General features: G+C 42.7%; 1 protein-coding gene across 1 annotated transcript; it reads right to left on the reverse strand.

The window, feature by feature from the left end:
* LOC309707760 (somatostatin receptor 3) lies at positions 1-24,809 on the reverse strand. The gene is made up of 3 exons (XM_082535269.1): positions 24,710-24,809; positions 6,252-7,093; positions 1-2,332 (listed from the first exon to the last, which is right to left on the reverse strand). Exons 2-3 carry the CDS (start codon positions 7,026-7,028, stop codon positions 1,661-1,663), a joined length of 1,449 nt encoding a protein of 482 aa, XP_082391395.1. The 5' UTR covers positions 7,029-7,093; positions 24,710-24,809; the 3' UTR covers positions 1-1,660.
* Positions 24,810-25,160: the final 351 nt, after the last annotated feature.

A 25,160-nucleotide genomic window follows, 5' to 3' on the forward strand; every position in this document is an offset into this window, starting at 1 on the left:
AGTAGGTTACATGACTTTTTTTTCATACAATACCTTTTCTTTCTTTCTTTTTTTAAACATTCTAGTTGGTTACAGTAAACATTTATTTAGCCTACTGTCACTACTTGGCTTTAATACTTCACCATAGCATTAAAAACATCACTGATAATACAAAGTTTTGATAGTGGAAAAGAGACTTAAACAAGACGTAAAACACCAAGATCACAATAAATGACAAAACGTCTTAATTTTTCAATGTGACTCAGTTTCTTTACACTGACTAACACTGTGTAATGCTGAAAACTATGCTGCTCATTATGCTAAAGTTAAAGGAACACTTTAATCAAAGTACAAAATAAGGTTTTAAACTTGTGGGCTATTGATCTGGTTAGTTAAGCAACAGAGGGGGTTGTTCATCAGTTTCAGCTGCTTTGGTGTTAATAAAATTAACAACAGGTGCACTAGAGGGGTAACAATGAGGCAGGCACAAAAACAGGAATCTTGTCTTTGCGGACTGTTTTTCACTGGTTTTGCACCTGGAAAGTGTCAGTGTCACTACTGGTAGCATGAGGTGATACCAGGACCTAACAGAGATGCAGTCCAGCTCCTTCATAATGGCACAGTGGGTGTGGGGAGACATAACCATGGAGGGATGCACAGACCTCTACAGACTAAGCAACAGCACCCTGACTGCCTTTAGGTATCAGGATGAAATCCTTGGACCCACTGTCAGCCCCCACGCTGCTGCAGTAGGACCTGGGTTCCTCTTGCAGTGAGAGTATGCAGGCAGTTTCCTGACAGAATTAATACTCTTGACTGGTCCTATGCTTGGCAGAGCCTTTGAATTCAGTCCTCTGTAGGCTGATAATTTCCATCAATTGATATGGTATTCTTTATCTCTAACACGTTACCCAGTCCTTATCAGCTGAGATCTGATGTGCTTTCAAAGTGTTCCTTTATTTTTGAGCACTCTAAATATATAGCTTTACAAAATTAACAAAAATTGCACTTCGACTTATTAAACTCATTAAACATTCAAAGTTGAATAAAAATCACAATTAATGTAGAGATTTTTAACAACAGTCTATTTAGGTCACTAGCAAGTACATTTATTATTACACTTGTTCTTAAGCTGCGACCTAAAGCATGGTTTTAGTTAACCTTAAAAAAGAAAATAATTGGTTGATCTCCACACATGTACACTAATTCAGGTGAAAATGATGCACACAAGCCTGACTGAGACGCGTGTTTTCTGAAAACAGTGCTAATTATCTTTGTGGGCTGCTCTCAAAAGCCAACGCAATAAAAGTAAACAGCTGACATTTTTTCATTCCACAGTGGGTCATTAGTCATGTGGTTTCCCACTGGGGCATGATTCATTTAGTGCATTAGCCATTTCAGCACAAGAAGTTTCAGAAGTAACAGTCTGGTTCAAAATAACAGCGATACTTACAAACAGTGGTCATTCAGGCATCTTTGTGTGTTTGTTGTGTCCTTCAGGTTTCATTGTGCCTGCCGCTATAGTTTCTCATGGTTAGATTAAGTTGTTACCCTTTTATTTTGTGGCAAAACACTTGCATTAATGATGCCAGACTGTTACCATAAACTGGCATTAAAACCAACTTCAAAGACGCTGTAATACAGCAGGTACCCAAATCCACTGAAAATGGGCAAATTTCTGTTACAGGTAGCTGATATCAAGCACAGAGTTTTGGTCCAGGAATTCTTCAGGTGACCTACTTCTCTTACTGGCCAAAGAGGACACTCCCTCAGCAGGATCAAAGCTTGCACCCTGGTCACGTGTACCCCTCTGTGTGACCTGTGTCCTTGAGTCCTCTTTCACTCCGTTCTGATTCCCATTCTGTGATGTCTTACAGATTTCTCTCATCTGTATAGCACCTTCTATCCCACCTATTTCCTCCTCTTCTTCATTTCTACTACTTTCTTTCCCATGCACGTGAGTGATTCCCTCACTTATTTGCTGTCGGAGAACAATGCCGCCCCACTCCTCCGTGGGCCTCTGGGCCTCGATGCCGGTTCTGTCGTTGCTGTTCACTCTGCGCGACGTGCGGCACAGCGCCTTCCTGAAGCCCCTCTTGAAGTTGTCAGACAGAAATCCGTAGAGTATGGGGTTGGCGCAGCTGTTGGCATATGAAAGAACAACAACAAAGAAGTAGAGGCCCCTGAAGTCTCCAGGCAGGACCACAAGGAGGTTGAGAATGTTGAGAACATAGAACGGCAGCCAGCAGAAGATGAACACCGCCACAACAACAACTACCATCCGGGTGATTTTACGCTCTGACTTCTTGCGTCTGGAGGATGTGGCCTGTGCCCGTTTTCCAACACTTCTTACCTTTAAAGGAGAGGAAAGCAAATACCCTCAATTTAAAAACAGGTTAATGAGAAAGTCTGTCCAAAATGTATGCAGGCTCAAATGAAACTGATAACACAAATGTTTGCAGACACAGATGTTTTTTTACAGAAAGAAAGAGACTAGTGTACCAGATTAATCCTGTTTTCTGGCCTGTCCGAGGTCTACCCCGCCCTTTGCCTAATGACAGCTGGGATAGGCTTCAGCCTCCTTAATGACCCAGTAGTTAAAAAGATGGATGGATGGAGGAATGGATGGATGAATAGATGGATGGATTTCCTGAAATAGAAAAGTCACTGAAATAACGTAAACTGTCAAACAGTACACAACTATGACAAACAGACAACACTATCTGAGATCCTGCTGGTGGTTAGGGAGGATAAATGGTAAATGGCCTGTATTTGTATAGTGCTTTACTAGTCCCTAAGGACCCCAAAGCGCTTTACACATTCAGTCATCCACCCATTCACACACACTGTTGATGGGAAGCCACAGCCACCCTGGGGTGCACTGACAGAGGCGAGGCTGCCGGACACTGGCGCCACCAGGCCCTCTGACCAGTAGGCAATGGGTGAAGTGTCTTGCCCAAAGACACAACGACTGAGACTGTCCAAGCCGGGGCTCAAACCGGAAACCTTATGGCGAACTCCCAACTCTTGAGACACGATCGCCCCATATACATGATTCTGTTTGTTGTTTAAACATATTTATAGAGTTAAGAGTTCAGATTGCTGGAAGAACAACATTCACGCAGTCTGATTGCTGTTTTTCTCCCAAAATGTAGAAACACCTGCTAACCATGGCACACTCTGCTTTTCCATTAGGTCTGTGCAAATACTACTTAAGTACACTCATCCTCCTGTGCCATTAGTGATATTAACAGAGTGTAGTCCATTTACGTTGGGCTTCAGCATCTACGCACATGTTGGCAGATTTTCTGAGTAATGTAAGTTTAGGAGGACGTCACTGTGGAGAGGAGTGAGGTTCTTTTTTTTAAACAAAAATAACCGAGACAGAGTTTTAGTGTGGAAGGAGCCATTATGTTCCCAAAGTTCATTTATGTTTCCCACAGATGCAGCAACATGATTCACAATGAGTCAACATGAGCAATGTTAATCATGACTGCAAAAAGATTAGCAACTGTGAAAGTGGAAGATGAAAAGTTATAACCTTGTTTACATATAAACAAGTTACAGTAACAGTGTACACACACACTCATGCAGATACCGATCAGGGATAACATTATGACCACAGGCCACAGGTCCCCCTTTTGATACCAAAACAGCCCTGAAGCATGGACTCCACTGGAGCCCTGAAGGTGTGCTGTATCTGCAACAAGATTCTAGCAACAGATCCTTTAAGTTCTGGAAGTTGCGAGGTGGGGCCTCGGAGCTTCTCAACCTTAAACATGTTGTTGTACTCTTTAAACCAGTCCTGAAACATGTTTGCGTTGCTGAAAGACGGCACAGCTTTAGAGGCCATGTATTTCTGTTGCTCCATGGTTCAGTTCTGATGCTCATGTGCCCATTTTCGGTGCTTTCATGAATGGACAGAGGTCAGCACGGGCACCCTGACTGGTCTGCAGCTATGCTGCCTCATGCGCTGCACATGACCCTGTTGCTGGTTCACCACTGCGCCTTCCTTGGACCACTTTTGATAGATACTACTGCAAGCCGGGAACCCCCCACAAGAGCTGCAGTTTGGAGATGATCCAGCCATCACAATATTAATATTATTAAGCAGGCCCTAGCAGGGCCTCCTCCTGAAGGTGCCTGTGTGGGCGTGTCCCACCACCTCTTCTGCCTGAGGTGCCACCTTTCCCTCCTGTACAGCTGACTCCCATCAGCAATTAAGGGTATTTAAGCCCAGAGCAGGGTGAGCTCTGGGCCAGAGTGCCATTTTGTGTGTGTACAGCTAGTGAGCTGAGTGTTTGCGGTAGTTTCCAGCTAGTGAGCTGTGTAGTGTGTTGTCCAGCTAGTGAGCTGCGCTTTCCTTTTGACTTTTTGCTTTATTTGACCAACGCCTGAGTTTTGTTTGTGTTTTGTTGGTGTTTTATGGTGATAACGGCTTGTCCGTCTCTTTTAGTTGACTTACTTCAATAAAACTGTTTTATTTAAACTGTTTCGCCTCCTTGACTCCTTTTTCTGACCCGGTCACTTTTGTTACTTCCCCCTCACCGCCTAGACCCCCCCCAGGGGAACGTAACACAGACTCACTCAAATCCCTGTGCTCGCCGATTTTTCTGCTTCTAACTCATAAACTTTGACTACAAAATGTTCAGTTGCTCCGTAATATATCCCACCCACTAACAGGTGCCCCGATAAAGAAATAATCAGTGTTATTCACTTCACCTATCAGTGATCATAATATTAAGCCTCATTGGTGTATACTGTTAAAATTAGATACTCATGTTAAACATGGCCCAAATTTGTAAACCTTGTGGCCAATGCATGTGCAAGTAATCGCTGTGCACAGTGAGGTTTAGGACAGTGTTTACTGCTTGTTTATCTGTGTAATATGTGGGGACATCGTTAATATGGTCATCTCATGCTCACAGCTCTGGCTGTGAACACAGCCACCGCCTGCTCTTTCAACCTGTTTATAATGAACAGAAGAAAGCTGGCTTAAAGTGAGGGTGGCTGTTATAACCCTAGCAGGCTCCCACAGGTTCAGCTGCCGCCCATTTCTCCTGAGGAGCCAGTGTATAGCTGGATACAAGCTTGTGGAGAGCTCCTCGGTGTACGCCAGTGTCAGTACTGTGGTGACCTTAGGTGTTTGTTTCCCAGCCTGCAGAGGCTTGTGTAGTGATGTGCTTTGACGTATTGACGATGAGTTTAGCGCTGTGTTTGAGCTAGTAGTGAGCAGCCAGTGTCCTATGTGAGAGTGAAGTTTTTCTTTGATTACCCATTTCTTGTCTTTTCAGCAGATTCTAGTCTGTTGACATCCTTTGTTGGAGTGATATAACAGTATAGTTGACTCGTTATCTGTCCCCTGAGCTTATCATTGTTAATCCCCTCATCCCCTAGCCCTTTCCTGAGGGTGTAAGAGTGGCCTTAAAGGAAATGGCTTTTTTTAGACAGTGGATGAACGGTTAAATGTCAATCATAAAATGTCAATCAAGTACATCAACATTAGTTGACTGAAGCCACAATACTCTTAAAACAGTTTGCAGCTGAAATCGGTTTACTTGTGGACTCTAGTTTGATTTAAGGTGACCACGACACTAATGCTGCGGTGTTTTAATCAACAATAAAAGGCTCCTACTTCACTATTGCTCATCTGAGTCAGACTATGTAATATTTTTAGAAAAGAGTATTGAATAGACTACACTTTTTCAAAAATGTCTCCAACTTCCTCCTCTAGGCAAGGCAAGGCAAGGCAAGGCAAGTTTATTTGTATAGCACAATTCAACAACAAGGTGATTCAAAGTGCTTTACAGAGACATTAGAAACAAAAACAAATAAAAAGCATGATTTAAAATTGAATAAAACAAGCAAATAAACTAACTAACTAATTAACAAACAAACAAACAAACAACAGTATATAAAATCAAAACAGATAAAATCAGAACAGTAGATAAAATCAGTAGTTAAATGTAAGTTTTGAAATTTAAGCTTAAAGTGTGGATTTGGTGCTTTATTCAAATGCAGCTGAGAACAGGTGAGTCTTCAACCTGGATTTAAATAAACTGAGTGTTTCAGCTGATCTGAGGCTTTCTGGGAGTTTGTTCCAGATATAAGGAGCATAAAAGCTGAATGCAGCTTCTCCGTGTCTGGTTCTGACTCTGGGAACTGATAAAAGACCGGATCCAGATGACCTGAGGGATCTGGATGGTTCATACTGGGTCAGGAGGTCTATCTTAAAAACTCAAATTATTTCAGTGTTACTCTAAAAGTCATACCTTGATGACGATCAGCAGGTAGCACAAGCAGATGACCAGCAGGGGGCAGAAGAATCCAACAGTGCACGTGTAGACAATAAACGATGTCTTCCACACTTCTGCTGGTTCAGGCCACACGATGCTGCAGTTCCCATCATCCTTCAGCACATCCGCGAACACCACTACCGGCAGCACCACCACAAAGGACCCCGCCCAAACGGTGCCACTGATAGCCTTAGCCACATGGGGGCGCCGCCACCAAGAAGAGCGGATGGGATGCACCACAGCCAGGTATCGGTCCACTGACATCACAGTTAGACAAAAGATGCTAGTAAACTGGTTGATGGCATCCACTGTCATAACCACTCGGCACATCAGAGAGCCGAAAGGCCACGAGAGCAAAGCGTTCTGTACCGCCAAGAAGGGTAGGCCCAGCATGAAAAGCTCATCTGCAATGGCTAGATTGAGGATGTAGATGTTTGTGACTGACTCGTGTTTTGTGTAGTTGACAACAACATGGATGACCAGAGTGTTTCCCACCAAGCCAACGACACAAACGATGCCATAAATGAGTGGGATGAAGATTCCAGCCAAGCCAGGGAGGGATCCTGGTTTACTTTTGGTGCAATTTTGACAGGAGCTGTTAAGGAGAAACGAAGTGTCATCTTGGTTGAAGCTGTGAAGCGGTTCGGAGGGAGTAGAAAGGAGCAGGAAATGAGAGTAGGAGGGGGCAGAGGTGTTGCTCCAGGTAGCTGTAGGGACTTCCTGAGGCAGCAAAGCAAACTGGACGAGCTCCATCGAGGCGTTAACGACTATCAGGCAACAGTTGTTGGTAAGCTCACATCAGTAGAAGATCAGCAGCCCTACAGAAAGCAAAGTTAATTAATTTAGCACACTTCATGTGGACATGAAATATAAAGCAATTAATGCATTAAAGGTGTATTCTAACATTTTGGAGATGTCCAGTTAATCAACTCTTCCAACAAATCAGCCGTGTTGGTTGTTCGTCCACTGAAATGTGTCTGTAAAGCTATAAAGTTTCTTCTGGGACCTTTTCTGAGTTCTGTTTTCAGTTTCTGTTCGAGCAGATCTGTTGTTGGAGAAAATGCTTCATCCTTTGTAGCATCCTTTACATCAGGGGTCCCCAATCCCAGTCCACGAGGGCCGGTGTCCCTGCAGGTTTTAGATGTGTCCTTGATCCATCACAGCTGATTTAAATGGATAAATTACCTTCTTAACATGTCTTGAAGTTCTCCAGAGGCCTGGTAATGAACTAATCATGTGATTCAGGTGTGTTGACCCAGAGTGAGATCTAAAACCTGCAGGGACACCGGCCCCCGTGGACTGGGATTGGGGAACCCTGCTTTACATGGTGGAATAGACACAGCACACAGTTTGCATGCAATTATACACACTGCAGCAAACTTGTTGCTTAACTTTAAAATATAAATATAGTACATAATAATAAGTATAGAATTTATGTAAAACCCTTAGGAGTAAGAAAGGTGCTCGGTGTTATTTAGCACCTGGATTATCATTAATGTAACGTTAATCCAGGTCCATGAAACTTCAACTAAACTGCATTATAATTGTGTTTTAGAGTTTTAGAGGAAACATCTAGGCTGACTGTGTAAAGGTAACAGATTTCCCATCACGTCTTAGATTGTTCTTTGCTAGTATGGACTTTGAATTTTTATTGGATAGACAGCAACTTGGGAAGTCTTGTTACCTTGAGGTTGCCTGGAGACAGCCGGCACTCAAGTGCTGTATTGTTCTTGGTTTCAAGTGGGCAGGAGACTTTTGCTGCATGTTTAGTGTTTATGTCTTCTCTGTAAAACTCACAAGTGACATTTTTTTGCATCTAGACAACAATACTATATAACTAGCTAATGTGAGCTTTAGGGGTATTTAAATGTTTTAACAGGCTTCTGTCAAAAATAGACGTGCAAGCACTATTACATTTTTCATCTTACTATTGGCAAGAGAATGAGTGAGCCAGTTTAATAAAATATAAAACTGTGTCTCTAAAAGATATGTAGCAAAGAAAGATAAAACATAGAAAACAATGGCATACACAGCAGTAAGAGAGAATGAACAGGCAACAACATGTATTGACAAAGACACACTTTTCTATGTACATGTTACACTGTTGAAATGATGGGCCAACTCATCTCCCGTGCAACATATTTATTTTTACAGAAAACTGTAAAAACAGAGAAATAAGGCAATCAGTTATCTTTGGCGCGCAGGCCGTACGCTGCCTCTTCATCACTGACACTACTTCTTCTACTGTAGCCGACATTACTTTATACAAGTAACTTATACAGTTTCACATTCACATGCACCACCTTTGTAAACTGGTTAAATTACACAAATACATTTTACTATGCACATGAACAACATAGTGAACTCATTACAGTTTTATCTTGTTTTTGCTACTGTTTTAATCTATTTATCGACCTGTCTTCTTAACTGTATTTAATAAACTAGATCTCTTTCAAATAAATGTTTTTCTTAACATATTTCTATAGCATTCACTCTTCATGAACTAAACATAAAGCAATTCACACTTTCTCTTATTGTGCAAAATATATATCTTGTGGCTTTAACCCAACAATACACCTGCACCGAGCTCACAGAGTTTCGGTACAGTCTAACACTTTGATCGGCACAGGCTAACAACTGGACCAACTTGGAAATTAGCTCTTTAGCTTAACATTCGCCACAAACAAGACATTTATCATTAATCGCCACTGCTGTCTGTCACTTTTATAACATCTGTTTATATTATCAACCACCCAGCTTACCTGTAAAAACAGAGAAATAAGGCAATCAGTTATCTTTGGCGCGCAGGCCGTACGCTGCCTCTTCATCACTGACACTACTTCTTCTACTGTAGCGTCAGCTACCGATGCGTACAGGACCGAGCGCCCTCTGCTGGCGGAACTTATACAACAGTAAAACTTACATTGCAGTGGCCTTACTAAAAGAAAATGTCTCTGAGCATCAAATAAAATGGGGGGCTACTATTTTCATGTCTCTGTCTTTAACATAGTGCCACACTCTCCCCCACAAAATTAAATGTCACCTGACATTTCTGTGTGCATCATCTATTCAACCATAGTTTTAACACACTCCCACAGCCCATGGTCTCCAGAAGCCATTACAGTCAATAACCTGAGCCATAGTCACTGTACAGTTCCTCTGAACCAAAGTTGGCTGACCTAAAGTGTCATAGCTCAGTACCGTTGGTTGCTGTCTTTGTCTTTGAGGCCGCTGCCTCACAGAGTCAGTCTCACCACCAGTTGCAGCTAGAATGTCAGTCATAGCATCACCACTCAATGGCCTGTCATTGTCAGAGTCAGGGCCTTGGATCTGCCCAGGCCCAGTCTCTTCAGTTTGTAGTGGCAAATCCTCTTCGCTCTGTAGTGGCAAATCCTCTTCGCTCTGTAGTGGCAAATCCTCTTCGCTCTGTAGTGGCAAATCCTCTTCTTGACAGTGGAGACTCAGATGAGGCTGGAAGGACTCTGCCAAAGGGTTAAGCGGAGTCTGCCTCTGTCGTCTCCCTGGAACCGGCCTGAGGTACCACTGGAAGGTGCCACTGTCGTCATCATCCGATGTGTCGCCATTCCCTGGCTGCTGCTGTCTACGCGGAGGTCTGAACTTCTTCCTTGTCACAGTCGGAGAGTCTTTTTGGGGCTGAACAGTCTGTGTTGATGGCTTCTCACTTGGTAGGAAGTCACAGGGCAGTAGGAGATTTCTGTGCACCACTTTATCTCTGCCTTGGCCATTTTCAGGGCTGATGACATACACTGGACTGTCATCTGCTTTCCTCTCCTTCACTTTGTAGACTTGGTTTTCCCAAAAGGACTGGATCTTCGCGGGACCACCACGAGGAGTGAGATTTCGGAGGAGCACTCTATCCCCAGGCTGAAGATCTCTCCCTTTAACTTTCTTGTCGTAGTACGCTTTGCCTCGAGCAGCTTCCTTGGTAGCAGTTCGAGAAGCCACTGTGTACGCCTCCTGCATTCTCTTTTTCCAGCAGCTAACATAGTCATCATAGTCCACATGAGCTTCATCCCTTTTTAGGTTGAAGAGCAAGTCGATGGGCAGGCGTGGGGAACGTCCGAAGATGAGGTAATATGGGGCGTAGCCTGTTGCCTCATTCTTCGTACAGTTGTACGCGTGGACGACTTTAGCTAGCGACTCTTTCCAATCATCCTTCTCCTTGTCCTCCAGGGTCCGCAACATGGACAGCAGGGTGCGGTTGAATCTCTCCACCTGTCCATTACCCTGTGGGTGGTAGGGTGTCGTGTGGGAGCCCTGGATACCAGAGAGTTCTTTCAGTCTTGCCATGAGTTTGTTTTCAAACTCCTTGCCCATGTCGTGGTGTAGTCTGGTCGGGAAGCCAAACTTGAGTGCAAAGTCATTGAAGAGCTTGTCAGCGACTGTTTTAGCTGCTTTGTTCTTCGTTGCATAGGCTTGGGCAAACCTCGTGAAGTGATCCATGATAACAAGTATATACTCGTAGCCCTGCTTACACTTTTCCAGGTGAAGGAAGTCTATGGACACCAGCTGGAATGGGTAAGTGGACTGGATCAAGGACAAAGGTGCACGGGTCTGCTTACTCGGTTTCTTCTTCTTAAGACACTCACATTCTTCTGTAACAAAGTGTTCAACCTCTTTCGCCATTTGCGGCCAGTAGAACCTGTCTCGAATCAGGTCGAGCGTTCTTTCCACCCCTAAATGGCCCATGTCTTGGTGGAGTTCTTTAAAAACCAGGGGACGATAGGCTTTAGGGACCAGTAGCTGCTCTCGGCGTGATGTTTGGCGACGCAGGACACCATTCTGGTCGACGTGAAGCTTCAACCACTGCTTGAGTAGTGCAGCTACTGCAGGATGCTCTGACTTCACCTCAGTTCTACTTGGTCTTCTACCCAGCGACTTATACCAGAGCACTCTTGCCAGAACTTCATCTGCTTCCTGGGCTCTGCGTATCTGGTCTGGTGTAAAAGACTGGGTAGTGTCAGAATCTTTGATTAATTTCAGAGCACTCACCTGGATAACTCCAACGCCTTGGCAAGGGTCTCTCTCCTCCACCGTTACAGACTCCATTGATGCGCTTATGGCTTCCTGTCCAACTTCAGCTGTACAGCTCTTCATGTAGCTGTCAATGTCCAGCGGCATTCGCGACAGCCCATCAGCATCTGCGTTGGTCTTGCCTGGACGGTAGCGGATGGTGAAGTTGTAGCTGGCCAGCTCCGCGACCCATCTGTGACCTGTGGCGTTAAGCTTCGCAGTAGTGAGCACATATGTTAGTGGGTTATTATCAGTGTACACCACGAACGATGGGGCATGGTACAGATAATCCCGGAAACGTTCACAAATCGCCCACTTCATAGCCAAAAACTCTAATTTGCCAGAGTGCAGGTGGTACTTTTTCTCTGCTGGACTCAGGGTGCGGGAGCCATATGCTACGACTCTCATCTTGCCTTGCTGCCGCTGATACAAAACAGCACCTAGCCCAACCTGTGATGCATCACAATGTAACACAAAAGGCTCTGTGAAGTCGGGGTACCCAAGAATGGGGGGTCTTGTAAGTGCATCTACAAGCTGGTTCAATGTCTCCTGGTGGGAGGTTGTCCACTGGACGGGCGCCCGTGATGGTAAGTGGCCTTTACTTTTCTTCACTTCCTTTTTGCACTTGTCGGCTGAGACTGGACCAGAGTTCTCAGAAGATGGAGGGCTGAGCAGGCTGTAGAGTGGATGGGCTACACGGGAGAAGTTGGGGATGAAAGGCCTGTAATAAGAGAGGAAACCAAGCATTTGACGTACCTCTCCGACGGTTGCAGGTGTCTTTTCCTTTAACGCCATTACCGGGGCCAACTCTGCCGGGTCCATTGTGTAGCCTTCACCTGTTACCAGCTTTCCCAGAAACTTCACACTTCGCCTGAACAGTTCACATTTCTTTGGGGTCAGCTTAACACCATGCTCTCTGTAACGCTGGAGGACAAGGCGGATATGTTCCAAGTGTTCATCAAAGCTGCTGCTGTGCACCAGGTTGTCGTCCAGGTATGGGAGGCAGATAGTGTCTCTGAGGCCTGCCATACAGTGCTCCATGCTTCTCTGGAACTCGGCGGGTGCGGAGCTCAGGCCAAAGGGAATGCGTACCCACTGATAGAGCCCCCAGGGTGTGATGAAGGCGGTTAAGGGGCGGCTTTCTTCATCCAAGAAACCCTGGTGGTACGCCTTACCCTGGTCTAACACAGAAAACCAGGAGCTCCCGCCCAGAGCATCCAACATGTCTTGGATCCTTGGGATTGGATGGCGATCTGGGACTGACTTGCGGTTGAGCTCCCTAAAGTCACAACAAAGGCGGAGAGTGCCGTCTTTCTTGCGGACACACACCACAGGTGATGAGTAGGGGGACCGTGATGGTGTGATCCAGCCTTTGTTAAGCAGGTCTTGCAAATACTCTTTCACTTCGTTGTGCAGGGGTTTTGGGATGGACATGTAAGTCTTTTTCACAGGATTTGTGTCATGGAGGCTTATATGCATCCTCAGGGATGGTATGCAGCCGACATCGTCACTGTCATATGCAAACGCCTCACATTCCTCTCGCAACATCTTCCTCGCAGCCGCTCGCTGATTTTCATCCAGATGCTGGAGATCCACTGGTGGGTCCCATGACTTTGGTCTCTGTTGGTTCTCTCGTGTCTGTGTGTTACTCGGGTTGTGTGACTTTAGCTCTGTACCATTTTTGTTCTCTTGTGTCAGCTCATTTACTTTAGCCTGGATGCCAGCTGCGTATACAGTCTTTACTGGTTCAAGGTATCCAATCACTTTACGGCTCTCCAGATAAACGGTGTGGTCTGTGGTGTTAGTCACAGGGATGGGCACATATGGTACTTTTCTATCTGGGATTTTCACCAGTACATCACTGAATATTATGCCCTCTGGTTGTGGGTCAGCTCCATCAGGTAGAAAGAGCATGTCTTGGCCCCGGGCATGTGAACTAACGTGTGCCCGTACATAAACTGTAGTGACTTGGTTCGCTGACAAAGGCACTCTTCTTACACCAGTCCTTACCACACCTGTCTCTGGGCCTTCACTGCTGTTCTGCACAAGCTTGACAACATTATGTGCAGTGCGTACAGTTATTTCAAATGCTTTACTCACATAGTGTGCTAGCTGTTTTCTTCCTCCTTTGGTCTTTACTTCTTCCTGGTTCACGATAGCTTCAATGACATTGTAGCCAATGATGGGATCACTGGCCACAGCCGGGTCACTGGATACCAATATTGGAACTTGCAGCTCACTGGTTGGGGACAAATCACTGCCTAGTCTGAAGCTGACTTCTATCCAACCAATGTAGGGAATGGGTGTGTCATTTGCAGCAAACACTGTGAGCGTCTCATTGTCTAACAGTTCTGAAACAGGTCTGACGACTGTGTGAGGGAGGTGGTTTTGCCGCCAGTTTTCATTTACTATGCTGGACTGTGCCCCTGAATCCCACAACACCTTAGCTGGGTGATTGTCCATAAAACAGTTCACAGTACATCTGTTTCCCACTAGGCTTACTAACCGTGACTTTCGTTGAGGGGGTAGATAGTGAACCTCAGTTACCGCTGATGGGACACCAGCTGCAGTTTCTTTGGAGGATGTTGGTGGGCTTGACTGTTCATTATGGGACCGTGGGCTTTGGACTACTGTTGGTCCCATCTCAGTAGTCCCTCCCCGTTTCCCGATGGCAGTCTCGGTGCTCGGCATCCACGGGAGTAGTGGCCCTCTCGCCCACATTTGAAACAGTGCAGGCAGTTCTCTCCTTTCCCCTCTTCTTTGCACTTTTTACAGCCTTTTTCTCGTTGCTTTGGTGCCATGGGGCGGGGACTGGTTTCCATAGCAGCCATAAACATTTGTTTCATCTCTTTACGTAGTTCTTCTATAATCTGCTGCGTGTCTGACTTAGTCTCTTTATTTTTCACTGTTGTCATGGCCACTGTAGCGGGGGATTCTCTGGGTTTGGAGGGGCTCTGAGCAGATGTCAGGGCTGTTTGGCATTCTGTTTGGAGCTCTTGGACCCTGGGAATCTTGGCTGCAGTGGACCTTTTCCGTTTCTCAAATCTTTCATTTTCTAGCTTTGAAGCTTCATTGACTTTCTCAATCAGTTCTTCATCTGTTATGGTTATGTCGTTTAGGGGGGGCAGTAGCTGATACTTGATAGAGTCACTGAGCAGCCCAGTTTCAATGGAGCGGAGGAATTTGCGCTGGATGGTGGCTCTGCTATACAGTTCATCTGTCTCCTCATTTGCCGCTTTCCATAACAACTTATCTTTAAGTTCAATGGCACGAAATACAAAGTTTAAAGCAGTTTCTTTGGGCTCTTGGGAGATATTGAGGAGCTGATGGTAAAGCTCAGTGGGGCTGTCTACCCTATAGTGTCCCTTTAATATGGTGAGCAGTTTGCTAAGTGTTAACCCACGTTTAATCTCCAACATGTCTCTTAGGGGTGTTCCTGGACTAATGGCCCTAATTACCGCTTCCACAATTTCAGTCTCCGAGTGCCCTTTTTCACTCCCATTCTCAATCTGGCGAATCAAGCTGAGATAGGATAGCTTGTCCTTCTGCCCATGCTCTCCAATCTGCCCACAGATTTTAAACTCCCTCTTCAGTGTTACCTCTTGAAGAGTTCGCGTTGCCTCTGGTCGGGCTCTGGGTGAGTAATGTGCAATATGTACTGGAGTAGCACATGCGGTGTTCTCAAGATCTTCCTTTTGCATAGACTCTATGCCTTGGGGTTCCTTTTCTGACTGACTCTCCCCTTTGCTTAGTCTCTGGATGTATACAGCAATGTCTTTATAAAACTGTTTCACTTGATCCTCTTCCTCACTTTTCTCCACATCATCAAACATGCCCTCTGCCAACCTGATGAGTGTCCTCTTGGTCTTGCTGTGAGACTCTGCGCTGTCCAGGCCGGAACATTTCAGTCGCCTGCAGACATCCACAAGATGCTCTCTCTCCAACTGCCACAAGGCTGCACTCACTTCGTCACGCAGAGGTTGCAGAGATTCCATTTCTTTTGGTTGAAGGTTCGTCTCTTGGGAAAGAAGGTGGTTGGTGATGGTGTTGACTCACTAGCGCCACCTCCTGGCTGGCTCGCCAAAATATGTTACACTGTTGAAATGATGGGCCAACTCATCTCCCGTGCAACATATTTATTTTTACAGAAAACTGTAAAAACAGAGAAATAAGGCAATCAGTTATCTTTGGCGCGCAGGCCGTACGCTGCCTCTTCATCACTGACACTACTTCTTCTACTGTAGCCGACATTACTTTATACAAGTAACTTATACAGTTTCACATTCACATGCACCACCTTTGTAAACTGGTTAAATTACACAAATACATTTTACTATGCACATGAACAACATAGTGAACTCATTACAGTTTTATCTTGTTTTTGCTACTGTTTTAATCTATTTATCGACCTGTCTTCTTAACTGTATTTAATAAACTAGATCTCTTTCAAATAAATGTTTTTCTTAACATATTTCTATAGCATTCACTCTTCATGAACTAAACATAAAGCAATTCACACTTTCTCTTATTGTGCAAAATATATATCTTGTGGCTTTAACCCAACAATACACCTGCACCGAGCTCACAGAGTTTCGGTACAGTCTAACACTTTGATCGGCACAGGCTAACAACTGGACCAACTTGGAAATTAGCTCTTTAGCTTAACATTCGCCACAAACAAGACATTTATCATTAATCGCCACTGCTGTCTGTCACTTTTATAACATCTGTTTATATTATCAACCACCCAGCTTACCTGTAAAAACAGAGAAATAAGGCAATCAGTTATCTTTGGCGCGCAGGCCGTACGCTGCCTCTTCATCACTGACACTACTTCTTCTACTGTAGCGTCAGCTACCGATGCGTACAGGACCGAGCGCCCTCTGCTGGCGGAACTTATACAACAGTAAAACTTACATTGCAGTGGCCTTACTAAAAGAAAATGTCTCTGAGCATCAAATAAAATGGGGGGCTACTATTTTCATGTCTCTGTCTTTAACATAGTGCCACATACACATAACGTTGACTGCTGCTGATGTTGGACAACACCTAAAAGTTTCAAAAGTTTGGCCATATCTGCCCAGTGGCTTGATGAATACTAAGCTATTAATAAACATAACAACCTTCCTTCCGTCACAACAAAGCAAGCGAGCACCAGAACACAGACATAAGGTATTTAGTTTTATTAGTACGAGACTTGTTTATGAAGCCATCCCAGCTTCTTAATCACCACTGTTCCACACACAGGCACACCCTCATCCCTCACAGCGATGGTTAATAATTGGTGGAACAAAATGCACTGACCTATGGGGGAAAAATAGCAGAGGCATATCTTCTGCGACCTCAACTGAGTAAAGTACATTAATGCAGATGTGAAGATGAGCGGAAGAGCGGGGAAGGTAAGGTGAATTATATACACCACTAAAGAATCCCCCAGAGACAGTTACTTTAGATTAAAATAAGTACAAATATTGGCAGCACACAGGAAATGTACACACTTTGAAGCATGACTGAATTCTCTTTCAGTGTTTGGAGATTTTTTTTGCTTTGCTTTAATTACATTTCATTCATTACAACCTAAAGGGCACCAGTACCACCAGTGGAGAATAAGACCACAGTGTTCACTGGTCAAACACGTGATCAAATCATGGTGAATGTCAATCCTTATGTACAGTTTTTAGACCAAACCTAAGAGCCATCCATAGGTCATGACCTCAGTTACTAAATGTGAATGCCAGAGGATGGTATATGCCGTGGATCTCAACTGCTTAATGCTGCTACTGCTTTTATGAAGCAACAGGGTAAAGACAAGAAGTCGATAAATATAGAAATATTAACTTGTACCTAATATCGAATTACACTTATACTTGGGGTTATTTAGGCTTTTAAAACCTCATGTTTAAATCAGAAATTATTCAAATGAAAGAAGGCTAAGATGGATTTTTTTATAATGTGTGCACATTGTGTAAGGAGTCTTTAGTGAAGAGATCCTATTGTGACATCATCATATAAGGGAGTAGTGATATATTGAGCTATACTGGAAAAATCCCCTGGAGGGAGTCTAGATGGTGGTGATAGCAGCGCAGGGGTGAAGGATGATGCTGGAGATCTGGATGGATGTGATGTGGAGCATGACAAATGGTGAGATTAATGGATGGACCTGAGGACAGAGGTCCTGATTAAAAGTGAGGATGAATGGGGTGGAAGAGTTTTCCATCAATCTGACAAGGAAATGACCACAGAGAGCAGCAGAGGCTTAGACATTTTTTAAATGACCACAGTGCAAAAAATTGGATAAGAGACAGAAACTATGATAAACACAGAGAGGAACATCATCAGTCAGTCGCCTTTATAAACTAGGTGCTGTGTGAGAGGGAACATGAATGGGTGGTATAAACGTGAGACAGTCTTCTTGACTAACCTTTGACAGGCTTCGTATCACAAACAGTGCTGTGATTGTGAATATGGAGTTGTACAACGTTCAGGTGTCACACTGTACAAAGACACGGAGCTAAAATGGTTCAACAGATTAAATCGAGGCACCAATTATTTCTCTGGCCTCAGTCATTGATTTTTTTTCCAGTCAGCGAACTTGAGTGACGTATAAAGTCTCAATAAGTCCTTTTCAATAAAGCGTATCAGGAGTACACAAAAGAAAAGAATGTTGTAATGCAGTAAAAGTGGTTCAGCAAAATATTAGAAATCAGCTGAGGCACAAGAGCCAGTGTTCACTCTTAAATCCTGTCTCCATAAATAAAAAAATATAAAAAAAATTATCGTTCTGGTTTTTATGGTTCCAAAATTTATTAAAAAAACAGTTTTGGATAGATAATGAACAAATAGTAGGAAACCAAAACCTTTCTGTGGTTACACATTGTGACTATTTGGAGTGCATTCTCTTTGTAATCCAACCTTGTGGCTAGTATGTGCATCATTTATTAAGCTTAAAAAAATCCACAATTACCTTCAAGTTCTGTCCTTGTCTCTCTATGCTCCCTTTTCCTCCTTCTCTTTCCTCTCATTCAGCAGCCAGTCACAGCACAAGGCTGCCCCTTCCTGAGCCTGGTACTGCCACATGTTGCCTCTTATTAAAATGAGTTCTTCCTCCCCTCTGTTGCCATGTGGTTGCTCACAGTGAATTGCTGGGTTTTTCTCTATGATATTGTAGGATCTTTGTCTTGTGATAGAAAGCGCCTTGAGGCAACTGTGGCTGTGAATTGGCACTATAATAATAAAATGGAATTGAACATATAAAAACTATAGTAATGCAATTCACATCCATGGTTAGTGAAGACAAATGATTTTCTAACATATCACAGGCTTCACATCACTGTCATAACGAGAATATCTGTTAATTAATATATAAAAGGGGAAATAAGAAGTTTAATGGTTCCATAACACAAACTGGAGTGGTTGCAGGTATCTTTTGTTTTGTTTTTTACTCACACCATACATTAGATAGTCACTGAATGTCCCACTGAGATGTGAACAGTCAGCAAGGCTAACCTAATCACACACACACTCCCCTACACTCTCCTCATTTTGCCTTTGCTATTGCCTCCCACCCTAATCTCTGATAAACACAATAAGAGCAGACTGACAATTTTTCTTCCTGAAGTGCATCACTTCTCTTGTCTGCCATTGCACGAGCAGCTCTGTGAAAACCCTCCCAGGAGGTGTTGCTATGGTAACATAAGGTCAAGACAAGGCTTAAAGGTCCCTGCATGGAGCAAATTGACGAGATAAGTGAGAGTCTGAATGACTGCTGATTGAAGAGTCCTTGCATTTACATTCAAATACAAAGAGTATTGTGTGTGAGAGGCCAGGTGTGTGACAAATGCATTTGTGCATGTGTGTACACAAAACCTGCCCTCTGTGCATCTGCAGAGTGAAGATAATATAGTCTTAGAGATCTCAGGGTAAATTTATGTTAACTGGTTGTTATTTAAAGTCTGATGCTAGCTGAAGTGATGATTACAATTCTAAATGTTCACTTGTTTGCTATACATATCTATATTTATCTGCCATTTGTGGCATAGAATGGAATATGTATAGTTTTCAAAGCAAATCTTAAAATAATAGGTTCAACACAAAATATGATTGAGCTGCTGCTTTGGCAAATTTTGCATAGTCTGTTCTCTCCTAATGCAGACATCCGGAGAAACAGAAGCTAGAAAGTTTGTTAAAAATAGGAAGGTACTTACTTTTTTATTATTTCACATCTCAAGGATTACTCTATCATTCTGGCAAACAAGGTTATCCAGTCATATGGCTTACTAATTCAGTGTTCTGGTTCACTTTCCCCACTTTTTACCTCATTTTGTGGCTGCAGCAGGGAAAAGCAAATGCCAAGCATACAAATTTGAATATCAAACACATTTGGAAAAGACTCAAGACTGGATCGAGAGCGTGAAACGGTAATCTTCTGTGGTTTCGTAACCTTATCATTCTGTGCAAGCAGGAAAAAACTTAAATGACGTTGAAGCTGTGCTGAAAAAAATAAATATAGAAAAAAATCTCATGTGTAACTGAAATATGTATTTTGCCTGATCATTAAACTTTAATGGTAACTTACTGGTTGTCATTTACAGTAATTTAACTATTAATAATAAGTGAATGCCATATGCCACATATGAGACTGAATAAAAAATATAATATATATTAATTTTACAAAGTGACACAATGAAAAAGAATAAAAAATTTAATTTAAAACCTTGATTTGCAGTTTTTTTTTTTTAATTAATAAATTGAATGTAAATATATTTAAAAAACTGAAAAAAGTCTAGAAAAAAACTCTGTTTAAGTGAGACAGCACAGGGTTTACAAATGAACTGGTGAAATTGTACCTATTTGCTGAGGCAGTACAATGAGAGGCCTGGTTGGTGGTTCGATCCCTGGCTCATGTATCCTTGGGCAAGATACTAACCCCAGGTTGCTCTCGATGCATCCATCGGAGCATGAATGTGTGTGAATGTCGATAGAAAGCACTCAGTTTAGAGACAGTGCTTGTGAGATTGGGTGATTGTGGCATGTTGTATAGAGCGCTTTGAGTACTCCGGGAGAGTAGAAAAGCGAAAGCTATATAAGAATCAGTCCATTTGTACAGTATAATTTGAGGCAACAGCAGCAGTTCATAACCTACCAAAATTATGCAACGCTTTCAAACTGTCGGTGGTCTAAGCAGCAGTCCTTTCTATCCACTTGTTCACTACACACTTTAACGACATTACAGTTCAATGTGTTTTTTCTTAATCTCATCAGTCCCATGTTTTCCTGTGCTGGCTTGAACACCTTTAGGCTTTCACGTCAGAGACTTTCTCACTGCTCTAATTCAACTCTGACTAAACTCAATGCTGCAAACTCAGTTTGTGATTACCAACAAATGCATGTCACTTTGTTCCTCATGAATCAGTACAAAATAAAATCCACTTTCACTGAAGCCTCAGTGTATTTCAGCATAGGCTTTACAGTTAGCCTTTGAATTAGCTGAAGCCAAGATGTCATCTTGAGATTTTCAGAGCCTTTTCCAGAGGAAAGACTATTATACTGAGTCATGCACCACCTCAGCAGTTATTGTCCCTCGATGGAATTCACTGAAGGTGTGTGTACTCATAACTAGATGCCACGGCTGACACTGCAGGACAACACACTTCTCTACTCCCATATCGATCATTCCAGCTGTTCATCCACAACATCACTGAATCCCAAATTCAGTTATTTCCATAATGATGCTTGCTCATAACTGCAAAGCGACACTAGCAGTATTGTACTTAGAGATTAGCTGGTGAAGCGACAATTGCTTGGCACATAATAAGCCTGGATACTATTGTTATGGTTTCTGCTAATGAAAATAGCTTGCACCTGCTGTGAGCTTCAGCTGTTGTGTCTTTCAAAGGAACAAGCTGAAAACTTTCAAAAATCCACATTCATGCTGACAGCGGTTTGGTGCACGATGCTTTAATAAACACTTTTAACATCAGTTTCCATGTTTTTTTTTAATGTTTTTGTTTTTTTCCTATCACCATTACGTGTTGTACAACCATCAATTTGGCTTTAACCTCTCGTATTTCTGGTGTGATTAACCTCTCTTAAAGACAAAAGAGAGCATATGAGACAGAAAAGAGATGTCCTTGAATAAATTTCAATAGTTGAATTTTTGGAAAGCATTTATACTAACATTAATGGTGACTCTCTTTATAAGAGGCCTGGTGATGATTACATGGTTGATACTGGTGGTAAATACATGTTTCCTCCTCACTGAAAACTCTGTTGACGCCTGCGTAATACCTCGTAATTGTTCAATCCACAGCTTGGAACAAACAACCTCCTGATGCAATCTAGAGGCCACAAGGTACCCATTAACACAGACGCCTGTCTGGCAACTGTTTCGTTGGGGAAGTGAATGCCTGCTGATTGCCCAAAGGGCCGCTCATTATTGTTACATTCACTAAGTGCATTTTAGGGCATTTCTATTGTTTCTTTTAATGTCAGTCTGGTCTTTTCTTTTTTTTGCCACCCTTATTCCTAGCATATAAAAAATAGGACAGGAAAAAGCAAAGACTGTTGGTGGTGTGGCCACCAGGCTGCAGAGGGTATCTCATAAAGGGTAATGGGGAAGAGTAACCATCACTCACTGCACAAAATAGATTTCAAAGCCTTACTTATCACGCTGTCATTACGAAGGTCCCAAGGAATTGCAGCATAAACTATATACATTTATGTGCATCTGTCCATTTATTTCATATGGTTTATAATGTTAGTTATAATTGTGGATACAACTGATCATCACACGACGATGATGCTGCACAAAATCATCACTTGAATTCCTTGCTGCGACGCTTTGAGCTTGGACATGAACACACCTAAGTATATGTACACTTCGTGTAGACAAAACATTTAGAGACTGGAGCTTGAAACACACTCCTGCATCTGTGAATTTGCATTGTATGCCAATAAAATACAACAATAATGTTAATGACACACACATTTAAAAAAAAGCTTACCAAAGTCAGTACATTCTAGGTTGGCAGCAGTCTCCAGGGTTAGGGTCGCTAAAGCTGCTAGCAAATGCTAGGTAACGCCTCAGCTAGTTAAAAATCACTGAAACATGTTTGTGCTCTTTTGGACCATTTTAACGAGTTTATCCGGCAAATTATATGTCTTCTGTCACAAAAAGGTCTGTGACTTAAATTGTAATACTGTATGAATATGCTTCAGTCTATGTATGCAAGTTGCTAATCAAGATAAACCACATTAGCTGCTAACTAGCTGCTAGCACTACAGCCTCTCATCCAAATATGGCCATTGTTTACTTCCAAAGAAAAACAATGGTGACAGCCAAAATGCCAAACTTGAAGCTTCAAAGCAGTAGTCCACAAAAGAGTATGTGCTCTTGTTGTGATTGGGTCCAAATTTTATATAGAGTGTTTGACTTTAGGTAACATTTAAATAGTGATAATATTATCAGTGTGAAATATTGTACTTTTTGTTTACTAAATTTAGCCTATTCAATATCTACAGTTACTAATGCCCCATCTTTGCAAGATAGACCAGTAAACATTTGTGAGTTACTTTAGCCCAAAGTACAAAGATCCTAAGCTTGTATTTTCACAAAAACACATATATGCTTTCAGCAAGGCAAATATTTGGACTATAAATATTCATTTGTCATATTTCTTTGGGGAAAATAGTGGGTTTGTGATGTGTGTACACTGTTTATGACATGTAATACACAGTAATGTTCTTTTTTTTTTTTTTTTAAAGCAATTTCACTCGAAGCGGGAGAGCATAGATTGAGCAGAGATACACCATCAGCTAATTGGCTATCCATTAGTCCTACTCCCTCAGGGAATCTACTTCCTCTGTTGCGGTTTAATTAACAGATTTGGACTGGATCCAGTCACCTCCACACCGCTGCCCGCCTCCACACTTTTTATTACAAAGCTGACAAGTGCTCACAGATTGCACAGAGTGTGATCAATAATCTTACAAGCATGTCATGTGGATCAAAGATCTGCAAATGCAAACATGGTCACAGAATGGTTTTGGTTGTATTTTAGTTTTTCCGAACGACACATATGGATGGACTTATCTATGGATAGATAAACACGCAGGGAGGTGTTCGTGTGCACACATGAGTCATTTGGCCCTAAGGCAGTGACTGAAGTTAAAAAACACAGGAGACTCTGCAGCACCCACAGTGTCACACTGCTTGTGGAGGGTAGATTTTTGGGAAGGTATACAGGAATTTGTGGGGGGGTGCATTAATGCTTACATGCATTGCCACAGTTCTGCTAAAACCAATATCAGCAACACTTTTATCCTCTTCCTACACAGTGTGCAAGACACATGCAGTTTATGAGAAAAAAAAAACGTACCACAGGTGAACAGACGAGAATGAAAAGCTTTAAAAGCTAAAGAGTGGTGACCAATTAAATTAAAAGCTCTGTTTCCTCGGACAGTGAAAGAAAGAGAAAACAAAGGGTCACGTAGAGGTTAATTATTTTTTTTACCTGTTTCACAGCAGTCCATTAATTCAAGCAGCAGGGCTTCAATAACAGTTTTCTAAACCTTATCAGTGATAGTGGAGCAGATTTCATATTCCTTCCTCTTCTTTCCTCTTTCTTTTATTTCCTCTCTACCCTGTTGTTGTTTCCCCCTCATCTCTTCTTCTATCTCCTACACTGCATGTCACCCTTCTTCATCTCACTTGGTTTCTCCTCATCTCTTCTCTCGTGACTCCTATTCCTCTTAATTCTGCATTTTTTGTTTTTAGTTTGAGTTCAATTTCTATTCCAGTCCCCTTTTTGTATGTGTGACCCTTTAGAGCAAATCAAGGCCTCCACTTCCACCTGTATCGTTTTTAAAAGCCACATACACAAAAATCCTCATTTTTACAGTAATTCCAGGAGTTCTGTATCAGCAGCAGACAGATGAGCACCGTGACTGATAATGTTTTTGGCTTGCTGCACCTCCAGAGACACGGCGCGAAATATATCTCACATTAATAAAGAGTATTAGAGATTAAAATAAATCCCACCAATACACAGCAACAACTAGGACAAAACAGAAAGCCACGAGCAACACACAAAGCACAGACTGCTAAAGTGAACCTAAACACGACACCAGCCACCTTCACCTGATGTATTTACATGTAAGCACGAGTTTATGGCTGTGTGCTGTCCGCTATCACAGGTGAATTCTGCAAATAAAAATGTATCCAGCTGACGGCAATGGCTGCTTTTGCTTGGACGAGCCATCAAGTTTATGTTACTAAGTAAGACAAACTTAACGACGCTTCATTTTCACAGGCTTGTGTTAGCGGCAGTGTGGATTAAAAAGGCTGTCCTGCACACTCTAAACAGAGACTAAAGACATGACGAAGGGAAAAAAATACTTACAACTATCCGCTCACTGTGTTTCACCGGTCTGCACTTCAGCTGAGAACAGACTCACTCGGAGCCGTGAACAGCGGAGACTGTCTCAGAGCTCTGAGAGCTGAGGGGGTTTGTAAGAACAGCCTCCACCTACAATACCCACGCGCGCACACACGCGCCCGTGTTTCTTTTTTTTTCTTTCTCTCTGTTTTTTGTTGGAATTTCGAGGACCCTGCAGACACGACGTATTAGCAACTCTCTTAACCAATAGAAACCACAACCCTAGTTCTAGAAACAGTTTTAGATGTTTTATATATACATTATATTATAATGGTTATGCTCGGCTTAATCACATCCTGTATTATCCTCTCTCGTAGCTGAGAGCAAATGTTGTGGAAATCTGAAATAAATCAGGTTTTCTCTGCGACTTTAATTTGACTTTGCATTGGTTCAAATTACCAGCAGGTCCATGTGC

This window comes from Aulonocara stuartgranti (genome assembly GCF_965226115.1).
Source record: "Aulonocara stuartgranti genome assembly, chromosome: 6".
Taxonomy (NCBI): domain Eukaryota; kingdom Metazoa; phylum Chordata; class Actinopteri; order Cichliformes; family Cichlidae; genus Aulonocara; species Aulonocara stuartgranti.

Coding starts and splice junctions, on each gene's coding strand:
- LOC309707760 (XM_082535269.1), bottom strand. CDS start 7,028: ATGGAGCTCGTCCAGTTTGCTTTGCTGCCTCAGGAAGTCCCTACAGCT. Junction 2,333..6,251: donor ACCTGCTGATCGTCATCAAG/GTATGACTTTTA, acceptor TCTCCTTTAAAG/GTAAGAAGTGTTGGAAAACG.